General features: G+C 38.8%; 1 protein-coding gene across 2 annotated transcripts; it reads right to left on the minus strand.

Moving 5' to 3' along the window:
* Window positions 1-1,060: 1,060 nt before the first annotated feature.
* Window positions 1,061-12,417, minus strand: BROX (BRO1 domain and CAAX motif containing; the record flags this gene model as incomplete). Of its 2 annotated transcripts, XM_079532894.1 has the most annotated exons (12): window positions 1,061-1,147; window positions 1,635-1,794; window positions 3,105-3,255; window positions 3,988-4,069; window positions 5,237-5,322; window positions 6,061-6,150; window positions 6,706-6,811; window positions 7,140-7,212; window positions 7,882-7,977; window positions 9,444-9,540; window positions 11,436-11,542; window positions 12,317-12,417. In XM_079532894.1, the coding sequence occupies 12 exons, from the start codon at window positions 12,415-12,417 to the stop codon at window positions 1,061-1,063; spliced, it is 1,236 nt and encodes a 411-aa protein (XP_079389020.1). The 2 variants fall into 2 exon arrangements, with proteins under 2 accessions (XP_079389020.1, XP_079389021.1); XM_079532895.1 differs by lacking the exon at window positions 7,882-7,977.
* Between the last annotated feature and the right edge of the window lie 737 nt (window positions 12,418-13,154).

Below are 13,154 nucleotides of genomic sequence, written 5' to 3' on the forward strand. Positions count from 1 at the left end.
TGAGCTTGGCTTTCAGCAAAATCTCTTCAAAAGGAGCTGATTTCAGTGCACTGCCACAAAAACTGACATACAGCACTGTTTTCACACAGCATAAAGGAAATCTAGAGCTTGGTTTCCCAGCTGTTCTTTCAGCAATTCACCTAATCTGACCTGTTATCTTAACAGCTTCTTTTAGACATTACCTGAATGGAAACACACCATCTTAGTTACCATTCTACTACCTTATGCATTACAGCTTCATATATTCGAACTGAGCTTTTCTAGTGTCAGGAGATTTCAAATATCTGCAGCTTTCAAAGTTACCAGCACTTTAAAAATTCAAAAGTTACGAATGTACGATGTTGCAATGCATCACTTTCAAGTATTTACTTATTACTTGCTGCATTACTTTCACATACAATGTGATAATAAAGGATTTTAATTTAAGGACAGACAAGCTAAAGTGCCTCACCACAAATTCTTATACAAGAACCTTAATCTAGAAAGGAAAGAACAGAGGCTCATAGTTTCAGAAGAATATACATTGTGCTCCAATTATGCAAAACTTCAGGTTTTCCAAGTCCTGTGAAATATCACCGGAGCGTTAAATACAAACCTGTATTTTCTTCACTCACTGCAATTCAGTAAATTATAACATGGCAAGATGCTAAGCCTGTATGAAAAACCTGAATAAATATAACTGCTCTTGCAAACTTCTGTTTGCAGATTGTGACATTATATAGCACATACTTTCATGGAAAATCCTCAAGCATTACAATCGTGATATTTCCTTTGCTACTTGTGGATAGAAACCCACAAAAAGAAACTCTCTAGAGGCACAATAGGAACATTTAAGCCCATTCATTCTATGATACCCCACTAAAGCAAAAAAAAAAGTCAGATATAAATAAACTGCTAGAAATGTGTCACATTCTTAAGCAAGATAGATGCATACTAACAAAAGTAAACCACATTAGTCTTCTAAATTAAAAAAGAAGAACCAGAAAAAGGGAGATCAGGAATAAAAGCCCCAGAGTCCAATTAATACAGTTTTAAAGTGAATTCAAAGCACCTATGGCACTTAAGAAATCTGGCATCCACTGTCTTTTTGAGGCTTTATATCTGGTTCCTTCAGAGGCTTTACTTCTTCATCTGGTTTTGGTTTAGCCTGCAAACAAGAAAAAGAAAAACCACAAGTACAAACCGCTGGGTCTCCACAGCATTCAAGCAGCACCAACTTACACACCCTCATCTAACAGCTCTCCCTCTTTTTAAGGCTAAAGACTTTGAACAAAGACAAGGGAAGAAAACCAAATACTGACTGTTTCAGCATCTTTCAATGAATCATTTTCTTAAAAGGATCGCTCTATAGCATTTTCTGCCATATTATCTCAGCATCTTACATACATTAGAGAATTTCTTTTCATTCAGGACTTCAAAAAACATAACCCCTATTCTCTAGTAGCTGCTAGTGTGGCAGAGGGATTAACCAACTCGCCTCCTTGTACAGGGGAAACTCATAAGCTCAGGTGGTAGCCATGCATCTAAGTCTTTTCCTACTGAGGTGGGAAACATTATACAAGAGTAAAATAGTAATTTATTATAGACAGAATAAAGATAATGGGAAAAAAAATATATATATAAGATTATCTTACAGTGTCATCCTTTGGTCTCTTGGTGAGATCAAATGCAGCAAGTGTTTCAGGAGTCCAGTGTGCATTCAAAGCAGGAAATTCAAAAGGAACAGGCTCTACTAAGCCATAGTTTGCTTTCAATTCCAGCTGGGGAGCCTCTGCAGGCACCTTCTGGAAATAGCTGTAATAGAATACAGCAACGTATTGAAACAACACATTCTCTCTGAAAGTTTCATTTGCAATACTAAAGAAAAACAATTCAGGTTTTCACAGCACTACACTCATTCTGTTTCATGAAGGCATCATCCAGCATGCACTGTCAGCAAGATTTGCAACAAAAGCAATTCCTTCTTGGTATTGTTCATCCCCAAAGAGCCAGGTGGGTTCTTTCCTTCTTCACACCCATCATTCCCAGCACTTCAATGAGAAGAGCATCTTTTGTCCAGAAAGATGTTAAAAAAAAAATCTGAAAATATTTCCCAAGAAAAATGAAGGCAGCAGCTCTTTTTCTCCACTACTGCAAGACCAACCCTAGTGTGCTACACTGCACATTAGCAGCAACACTGCAACACCCACAAAGACCTGACAGAATGCAAAGCCTGAATGAGGGTATAAAACTACCCATAGAAAACTAATAATAGCTGAAAACTGACCATCACTGCTACGTGCTACCTTAGTTCCTGTGCTGTGGCAGGGCTCTGTGGCAGGTATATCACCCCCAACAGCTCCTGAGTATCTAGTTTCCTTTCCTATTTGCAGTTCAGTTTGGCACATTTGACAATCCTTTTTGGTTAGTCAATTCTCCTACCACACTGGTGTTCAAATACTGTGAAAAGGGGAATGAGCCAACTGTAGAATACTATATTTATAAGAGGAGAGAAAGGGAGAAAGAAGTCATCAAGATAATTCTAAAGCCAAACTAATCTTACTATTTTAAACCATTACCAAAATCTTTCTTGAAAGGAGCGTGAGCTCAGAGTTTTATTGATGGTATTAATTAGACTTCTCAAGCTCCTAATATCTGAAGTATACTCCTCATGGAAGGCAGGGCTGTTTCATCTTCCCACTAGCAAATCAGAATCGGACACCAGTCTCATCAATTTCCCCTCTGTTCTCTTCTGTCTACTAGATCCCATCACCAGGGAAGAGGGCACTAAAGCAACACAGCAACTGCACAGGACTTTCTCCTGTGCAGAAGGAAAAGGAACAAAGTGGCTGTGGAACAAAGGAAGGAAACAGCTTAACGTTGCCAGTATGTCAGTCCAACCTACACAGCCAGAGTGGTAGCACAGACCCACTTAGTCTGGAAAGAGGAAAAAAAAAAATAAATCAAAGAAAACTGCAATTCTGCAAGTTACATCTTACACTCTATCACAGTATAAGTATTGGGAAATAACATTTACTATTGTATCCTGAAGAACATCAGCAAAAAACAGCAGATAAGATATTAACAGGCCGTACAGAGTACTGCACCAATCCCGAATTACTTACATGAATCCATTCTCTCTCTGGCATTTTTCAAGTGTGTTCTTAATCAAAGTTCCTAACTTCCTAAAGAAGAGATGTCCAGAAGGTTTGGCAGTAGTCCCAGGTCCTTTGGTTTCTCCATACTCTTTGCACAGTGCCTCAGCCTTAGCAAAAACTGAGCAAGAAAGAAATGTAATAAAAAATCAGTTACACGAGTCTGTTAAATGACAGTTCTGATCTGCACTGCTTGAGCTTTAAGAAACATCAGACTCCATTCAGTCTTCTTGCTTCTCAGAAACAAAAATAAACTAAAAGGCAGCACTTCCAGCCAAGATTTACTGCATCCAAAAAATGACTAAGAACAGAAAAGAAAAAAAAAAAAAAAGTTTTTTGAGTAAAGAGAAGCAGGGAAATATTCTTACTTTTGGGGCAAAATGCAACAGTAAGCTTGAAAACTGTGCAACATTGTAGAGAACAAGAATAGATAGGAAGGTATCCACGCAGAGCAGACATTAAAAAATAAGCAATACTTAATATGGAGTTAGAAAAGAAGCACTCTTCTGTGAACAGCAGGCACAATAAAAAACTCAGTATCTGTTTTACCACAAGTAATCCAATTTAGCTTGCTCTTACTCTACTTTTTGACTATTTTTAAAAGTTTTTATTGGATTATTTGAGCATTTTTACACATTGTGGTAAAGTTAAGCAGTGCAGGCCACTGGGATACAAAAGAAAAAGCCACCTGCTCTACATGATACAGTACAAAAAGTATCTCTGAATTTGTATGCTGGATTTTAGCCAGGTAAAAGATAAAAGCTTAAGTTTATAAGAAAGAAAATAGCCCACAACATAGAAAAATAAAGGGGGCATGCCATCAGATCCTATAATCCAGTCTCAGTCAACTTACATTTTTCTGATTCTTGAAGAGATCTAATTGCTTCCCCACACTTATCACTGGCCAGTAAAGTTTGACCATGGTAGCAGTAAGCCTAATGAGAGAGGACAAAATTGTTGTCAGCGTCACCAGGCACTTCCCATATCAATTCACTTCTGTCCTTACTTACATCAAGTTGGCTGTCTTTGAAGCTGCCATTCCCTGCAGACAGCTGACAATTTGGGAATGTAAGGCAAAGCAGCACTCACTGATGAGTAAGTACATTTACTTTGACTAACTGTATAATCAAAGAATATTAGGATGTTACAATCATAAAATAAACGAGAGTTAGGTAAAGTAGACTATGATAACAAAAGACAATAAATGGAAGGCTTACCCCTATCCTGAGCTCACTCACAAAACTCCAGCAGAGGCAAACTCCAAACAAGAGCCTTCCCCACTGGCAGCCAGCTCTTAAATAGGTCTAGGAGGGCTGGAGCCAGGCTCTACCCCTTCCTGCAGCACAGGTGAATTGCCTTCACCTGTGCTCCTGTGGCTGACTCATGGCTCGCCTCAGGTGATCAATCAGAGGTTCAGGCTGTGTCTCAGCAGTTCCCATACAACTAACACAATTCAACACAAACTCTTGAGCTGGATCTAAAGCAAGATGTCTCAAGTCTGGCCAGGAGAACCCTGGAGCTTCATAGAAGCTTTCACACCACAAATAGTGTACAATCTAGTTCAAATCTCCGTTTCACTGTGTCAGTATGCAGCATTAAACCCCATCTACGAGTGAGAGGGAACTCCAGTAAGTTTACAAAGACTCTCAAAACTTTTGATTCCAACTCTGCAACCAGATCATGTGCTGTGACATGCTACAGGAAATCACCAGCACATTGAGCAGCTGATGATCTCAGTGCTACTATACTAACAGATCAGGCATGTCAAAAAGGACAGTACTTGGAATGGCACTTCACATTTGATGCAGTTTCCCTCAGGACATTCAGAAAAGATAAGCAGCTCTGAATTATGCCTAGAATCAGATTTTGATACATATAATGGAAAACTAATACTACACTCAATCTGATCTGCTTCAAATGTCACAATAAACTCCACAATGAGGAAATTTCACCTGGCTCAGCAAAAACACTCTAAATGCGACCAACACTGCATAGTGTCTCTTCACAGCATGGAAATAAAGTCAAGGCAATATGCAAATCCCACTCTCAATCCAGCCCACAGACAACATTAAAAACGTGAATTACATCAACAAAATACTTACGTAAGCCATATAGAAACAGGACTTCAAGTTTAAGTACTTCCTCCATTTACCTGCATAGGTTGGGTCCAAACTGGATAATGTTTGATCTGAAAATATGCATGTAAAGTTGTAGTTTGAAACATTTTCAAAAAGGAAATACCCCCTAGCCCTACTCAAAGATCAGAACTCATAAACTTAGCAGCAGACCTTAACTACAAAGTGGCTGGAAATCAACCACATAAATTATTCCTGCAGAAGCACAGAGAAGCTACGAGAAAAACAGAAGCATGCACTTTACTGAGCTATCATGCAGTTATTCCTAGAATCCCTGAAAGAGCTGCCCACTGAGCTTGGAAAGTTAATTTTACTAACAATCTTTAGGCAGCACTTCAAAGTTGGCTCCTAGGTCAATTTCGCAAAGTGACCTACAGGTACCTACATACATTACAGTATTCTCCCTCCATAGCGACTCACAGATGTTTGCACTTTCGCAATTCGTCCTCACAAAGCCACAGATCAGCCTGCTCATCTGTGCAGATGTACACAATTAATTTTTGCCTGGTTTGCCTGCCTGCATCATGCTTCACTGCCCAAAGACAGCTCAACATAGTTCACTTCCCCACCGCTAACTACAGAAAAAGATTATGCCAAAAACAAAAGGTCTTAACAGAACGCGTTTGTTACAGCACTACCTGAAGCCATAAAGGCACTAAATAGAAAACTAAATAGACGAAGCATATCCACTGAGAAACAGCATTAATTTTGCAATTAACAAGCAGTTGATGCACATCTGCTGGCAATAACACGTACACCCAGTCACTAAGGATACAAAACAAGACGCTTACCAGCTTTTTGGTAGAAGTTAGCCGTCTCATAAGCAAGGGCAGCTATTAGACCTGGATTGTGTTTCAGCTCAATAGCCCGAGCAATTGTCACTGAAAAAGAACCCCACACTATGGTATAAAGCCTAATTGAAAACATCACTCCAAGTTAGTGGAGGCATTTAGCATTTAGGAGTTTAAAACTCCTATATGAGCAGAAAACAAATATTATGTTCAAGCTGTAGGATGAAGATGGTCTCTTTCTTGAACAGACCAACAGCAAGCTAATGGGAAAGCTGGAAAAACATAGTCTAAAGACTAAGCAATGAACTGCAAATATTTTAAAGAAAAAGGACAATTTATAAAAAAGGGAATTTATGTCAGGCAAGCACAGAGGAGACTGCATAAAAGATGAGGAAAAAAAAAGGGAAGCAATGTTGCACATAAGTTCTTCCAAATTAAATTTGTAGTATCAGACTGATTTGGGACATTTCCTCTATGTTTGTAATTTATGCTTCATTAAAAGCAACCCACCTCACTAAGACAAATAACTTCAGTAGAAGGAAAAAAACCAGCACTGCTGCAAAAGAGATTTTGCATGACATCACAGAAACCCACAGACAAAGGCTGTCACTTCCCACCCCAGTAAACAAGTATATTTGAAGATACCTTCTTGAGCTTCAGCTTGGCACTGGATGATGTAAGAATCTATAAGTCGAGGTTCCAAATCTCTTCCTTTTTCTACAGGTGTAATCAATTTTGGAATATGACATTCCTAAGTAGAAAGCAAGCTTCTAAGTCAGTTTAGGCTCAATAACACTGTTGTCAATGCAAACACACCCTCTATTCTTAAAATGATAGAACACGCAGTGAAGGCCCCAAACCAGCTGGCTGTGCTTTTGCAGGCACTGGTGGATAGACAGAGTGACTACTCTTCCATTGGGAAAAAGGGACTGAGCGACAGCAAAATACATCAACACATTCTCTTCCCTGAATCATCCAGGCAGTCTGAGATATTTGCTCACTCTGTAACCTCATCAGAAAAGCAAAGGTTTTTCTAAGACAAAAAGTACTCAAAGAACTGACAAAGACAGTTTTTCTACCTTCAGATGCTTAAAAATCCCAGCTGCTATCTTCAGGCTTCTGTGAACATCTTTTGCTTCATCTTCTGTTATACTAAGAAAGGACAAAGCATAGAATGAATCATTGACATTTTAGTTGGAAAGGAACTAAGTGTCATTTAGTGTCACCTCCAGTTTTGTAACAGGATTACAGCCAACAGCTGATCAGGCTTGCTATCGCTTTGTCTAGCTGAATCTTGAAACTTAAATGAGAGTCCCCTGTAACTTGTAACTAAGTAACTTTCCCCAGTGCTGCACCACTCTCATACCAGAGAGCTTTGTATAGTGCTCAGACATTAAAAAAAAATATCAAATATAACTCACTTGAAAAAGGAACAGAAAGAAAAAGAAACATAGGATGTTTAAGTAGAAGGGAGCCTTAGTGTTAAAAGACAAAACATTAAAAATCTGTGGGGCTGAGTCAGCAGAGCAGTGATTTTAAGAATCTGAACTTTGTAGTTAGGTATCTAGAGCAGGAAGGATGAGGGGTTTACACAAAATTGACACTTTCTCTATGCCATAGCCTAATGATATCAATGCTATTTGTCCATCAAAAGAAGGGACTGAAGAGCATTTTGATGTTAAAGGCACGCGAATGAAGATTAACAATCTCCTTGAACTCCTGCTGTCTCCACCGCACATGAACTATAGCAAAATTCTGAACCTACTGATTTTTGCTGGAATATTGCTGCAATACAATAACTAAGAAAAGAAAAACACTTACTCTTCTTTTCCAGCGAGTCTTGATGCATATTTTGTGTACCACAGAGCTACATTAAAAGCCATGGAAACCAGCTCAAATACTGCATCCTGCTGGGCACTAAAGAGAGAAAAACAAGAGAGAACAACCCCCTCAAACAATTCAACGTTTCCCATTTTGTTCTGACAAACTCTCTCTGCTGATAGTTTCCAGCAGAGGAAGGCATTCCTCTCCACAAGCCAACAATTTCCCATTCAGACATTTCTACTTGCTGAACTGCCTAGAAGACATTTCAGTTTTTTACTTATTCCCCTTAAGAGTTCATAATTTTAACTTCCCATGTTCAGATGCCTACCCATACCACTCAGGAACTTTTATTTTAAAACAGTAACTTGAGATTTGTTTAGTTTTGGGTGTGGCTGACATTTTTTTTTTTTTTTTTTTTTTTTTTTTTTTTTTTCCTTCTTTTTTTAATTGCACATTTTGTGGAAAGCCTTGCTCTGGAATGTCTACTTTAAAAGTTGTAGCTGCTAAGTCAGAATCTATTACATCTCTCTCCAGTGAATGTTATTGCAAGTATTTATATAACTGCAGTCAACTGGCATGCACAACTAGGAGGAAGTTTCCAAAGCTAAAAAACACAGAATCATAGAACCAAAGAATGGTTTGGGACCTTTAAAACCATCTATTTCCAGCCCCCTGCTATAGGCAGGGATACCTCCCTCTAGATCAGGTTGCTCACAGCCCCATCCAGCCTGGTCTTCAATGCCTCCAGGGAGGAAGCATTCAAAACCTCTCTGGGCAACCTGTGCCAGTGTCTCACCACCCTCAACATGGCCTTTGAAAAGACTGCAACTTGCAATCCTAAATTCAATGCAGTTTAGGTACTAATCGTTAAAGAGAAAGGTGTGAAGGTGAGGAGAATAATGCTGGCACCAGAACAAATGTTTATATCCATGACAAAACTCTGACCAGCAGACAAGGTAACAGAAGCTTTGAGGAAGTGAAAAAAGCACAACAGATTTGTAAGCATAGTTATACAGCACAATTGCCTATGGTATCAAGAGATGATTGAGTAATCCAGAAGGTTCTCTCTAGACCTACATTCCTACTTAAAACAGCTGCTCTGTTTGCACTAGGAGTATATATACTAGGAGTTTCAGAGGAAAAGAACAAAAGTCAGACCTTGCTCACCATCTGGACATCAATAAAAAAATTTAGAAGACAGTGGTGCCAAAAGAAAAAGTTTTAAATTGCAGTAAACCATGCTTTCATACTCAGGTTCCTTTTTGCACTGCGTTAGCCAACTGCAGATTATAGTTTGTTTACAAACTAAAAAACAGTGGGGTACTTCATCATTAACAAGCACTACCATGCCTCTACATAAAGCCAACAGATGCTTCAGAACATCTATCACAGTTTGGCAATTAGAAAAAATGCAAAACAACAAACTGTTGGAAACTACTTCGTGTCCAAAGTTCTGTTACATGTTCAAATTTTAATTCATCTGTGCTGTCATATGCACACACATGTAGTAGACCAAAAGAAAATAACTGCATACCACGCAATCATAAAAGCATACGTACCATGGAACATGTCCCTGCAATGTGTCTGTCCACTTGAAATTCTGAATATATCGCAGTTTGCATTCTTGGGAAGAGTCATCCAATGAAAGGATAAAACCTATACAATAAAATAAAATAATTTAAACAAAACACTACTGACAGTCAATTTCAAAATAAAGAACGGAAAGTAGCAACGAAAGAACAGGAATTGGTGAGAATATAGATAAAGGAATGTTTATTGCTGTACTGCTCAAAACACAAACTACCTCCTGAGACTTCTATTCTTCAGTATCTGGAGAATAAGACTTGAAAAATAAAAACTGGCTACCAGAAGAAAATCTTTGCACACCAGGTTACCAGCTTACAGAATCAGGGAATGGTTTGGGTTGAAGATCTTTAAAATATCATCTATATTGTGGGCAAGGGCATCTTTCATTAGGTAAGGTTGCAGGTCTTCAACCCAGCAAGTCTTCACAGCTCAAGAAAAAACCTTGCACATACCACATGGTGACTAGCTGAAGTTTGACTGAGTTGAGTACAGGATGCTTATGGCTGCTCCCTGCTACTGTAACAATGATAAGTAAGGTCAACGAAAACTGTATGGTTTACAGGGAAAGAGAAAAGGACTTACAAGGATGGATTTACATAATCACCAGCTACCCTGTCTCCCGGGCTACAAGAAATGGCTTCTGTACATGCAACTGCCCAGAAAGCAGGCATCAGTGAGATTGACCTTGTAGCAATTGGACAGATCAAGACAACAGGAAAGGGTTACAACAAAGATGTGATGACAAAAGGACTGGCACAACAGACAGGTGCTATAAAGGAAGGGAAGAACATTGCTCACCCATATCAAAAGGTTCCAGGTTTGCAGGGGAAAGTTTAACCAAGGAGGGATCTCCAACCAGAGATCCTTCCCCAGGGGCAGTCAGCCCTTAAAGAGGGATCTAAGAGAGGTGCAGCCAGGCCGTCATCCCGTCCAGTCACACAGCTGAATTGCCTTCACCTGTGCTCCCAGGGCTGACAGGATCCTTTCCCTGGTGCCCAATCAGTGGTTCAGGCCACAACTCAACAGTTACCATACAGAGCTCATCATGGATGTTCAGATGCTAGCAGGAAATCCCAGGCAGGAGAGACTAACTCAGCTCTGGTCAGGTCTTACAGATTTTAAGAACTCAAGAATTGCAACAGCAGCTATTTGGGCTACAATTAATTCTAGGTTCTGTCAGAGATTTATAGGGAAAGAAAATACTTTTTTTTATATAAAAGAAATTTTAGTGACAAAACATGTTTTCCTGAAGAAACTCTAAATTTTACATGCAGTAACTTTGTTATCTTGCTTTTATCTAGAATGTTTCGTTAACTTACACCACTCAAGAGACTGAGGAAACTACACCAACTTGAGCTGCTTCCCTTTCCACAGACTGAAGGATAACTGAGTTTTCATCAATCATCTGACTCCTATAAATTCGATCCTAAGTAACTTGTCTGAGAGTTTTCAAAAACTGTTGCTAAGAGAGAGTTACTGAAATACTGACAGAAGGAGGGCTTCAAGGGAACATAGCATCTACTGAAAATAAGAACCCAGGGACATACCTAAGATAAAGAGCAGAAACATAAGTTTGGAACAAGTTCTACTACCTAGCATTAGATAAACCAGGAGTTTACACTGAAGAGTGGCTTATTAACTAAACCGTAGATTCAATTTATACTACAGAAGCAATTCACAGTGTAAGAAATGACACTTTCTCCTCCAACAGGAAGCATAATGAAGATAAAAGCAAGAGGATAAGACAACCAAAGCTTTCTACTCAGAGTGCAAAAGGACACTGAAACTTGCAGAGAGGGTCTAGCAAGTGTCTGTGACAGGCATCAAGCACAGAGCCCACGAAAATACTCTCCTTCCTGAGAAGGGCAGAGTTTCATATAAGACTAGTTCAACACGTGTTCAGAGAAGCATTATTAAAACTCAAATGATATACTTGATTTATTAGCAGTTCTGCACATTCCTACCTTGCAAGAGCGAAAAGTACAAGTCAGTTGCATTCTTCATCATCTCTGGATTACAGCTCAAGTCTGTGAACAGCTCCAGCAGTCGTGTCCGAGATAACCTCAAATCACTACAGGAAAGGGAAAAAAGAAGAAAAGAAAACTAAGAAGCTCTACCAAAGAACGTGCTGTTGAACCCACCCACGTTACCACCACTCTTTTGGCTAAGGAAATTAAAATAAGCATTCAAGTCAGCTACCTTAACACAAGGAAAGGTACTCTGAAAGGAAGATGCCAATAAATTTAAAAAAAAAAAATCTTCCTTTCACCTCTGGGTATGTAAGGTTGATTTTCTTTTTAAAAGCACAATCCATTATGGACAGATAGCATTGAATAACAACAAATAAATCAATGATTATCTGTAAGTTTTATCACAGACTAAAATGAATATTCCTTTATCTACCAAGAGGTTAGGTGCAAATGGAAGAAAGAACAGTAACAAGTAGGAGCATTCATCACTATAAGAACGGGGTGAGCATATGAAGAGATAAGAATAAATCTGCAAAATAAAGTGTGATTTCTTTTCCTTATATTTCTGACTACAAAAGAACATTTGTGTCTTATTCACTTACAGAGTAATCTTTTGCAGAGGAATGCCCAATCACCAGAAAGACAAAGAAACGTTTAGTCTTTTGCTTCTATATTATTACAATAGGTCTTGCTATACACTAAGAAACTTGAAAACTGGATAATTTGTTCTTTGTTCAGTGCTATCAGTATTTCATTGTCTCTCAGCCTACACACTACCTCTAGTTATCTTCAGAACAAAATTAGGAGAACAACCATTACTTTTAAAAACAACCTCCAAACAGAGACAGGCTGAAGTTGATTATAAGCACACTTACTTGCAAATCTTAGATGAAGCTGGAGTGGTAGCTACCCCATAATAATTGAACTGAACAGGAGCTGTAGCCTTCAAAGGATTGCGATGAAACCAGTGTGTCATTTTCCTCCTGTAATGTTGTTCACGCCAAATCTGAAGCATAGAAAGAAACAAGCAGCTATAAGAACACATACAGCTGAGGCATTTCTCAGTTCACAAAAATGCATTTCAAGTGCAAACAATCAGAAAATAAAATAATTTGAAAACTTACATATACAATTATACTAAGTATTATTTTTTCCATTTGAAAGATTTAGCCTTTGCCACCCATACACTTAGTTTTAGAATTTCATTCTCTTGGAATACCTATTTTCTATGAGGTAACTATTTTCTATGAGAGCAAAAAAAGCTATACCTTTGTTCTATATTACTGCATACTTTCTTACTCAAAACAATTGTTACTGCCTGTGCAAGGTTAAATATCTCCCATATTTACAGGTTGTATAGAAACTGTTGAGTCATGGCCTAAGCTACTGATTGAGCAGCTGGAGAAAGGACAGTCAGCCCTGGAAGCACAGGTGAAGGCAATTCAGCTGGAAGGGTGGACCCCTCTTAGACCCCATTTAAGGGCTGACTGCCCCTGGGGAAGGATCTCTGGTTGGAGATCCCTCCCTTGTGGAGTTTTTTCCTGTAAGCCTGGATCTTTAAAGACCACTGAATATCTTTCCTTTGTAACACCAGTTACCACCATTGCACTAGTCCCTTTGTCATTACATCTCATGTATCACCATTCCACTGTGTTGATCTAATTGTTACGCAGCTGTATCTCAATTCATTGACGTCATTATATTGGAGGTGTT

The sequence above is a fragment of the Tetrao urogallus genome (genome assembly GCF_951394365.1).
Source record: "Tetrao urogallus genome assembly, chromosome: 2".
NCBI lineage: Eukaryota > Metazoa > Chordata > Aves > Galliformes > Phasianidae > Tetrao > Tetrao urogallus.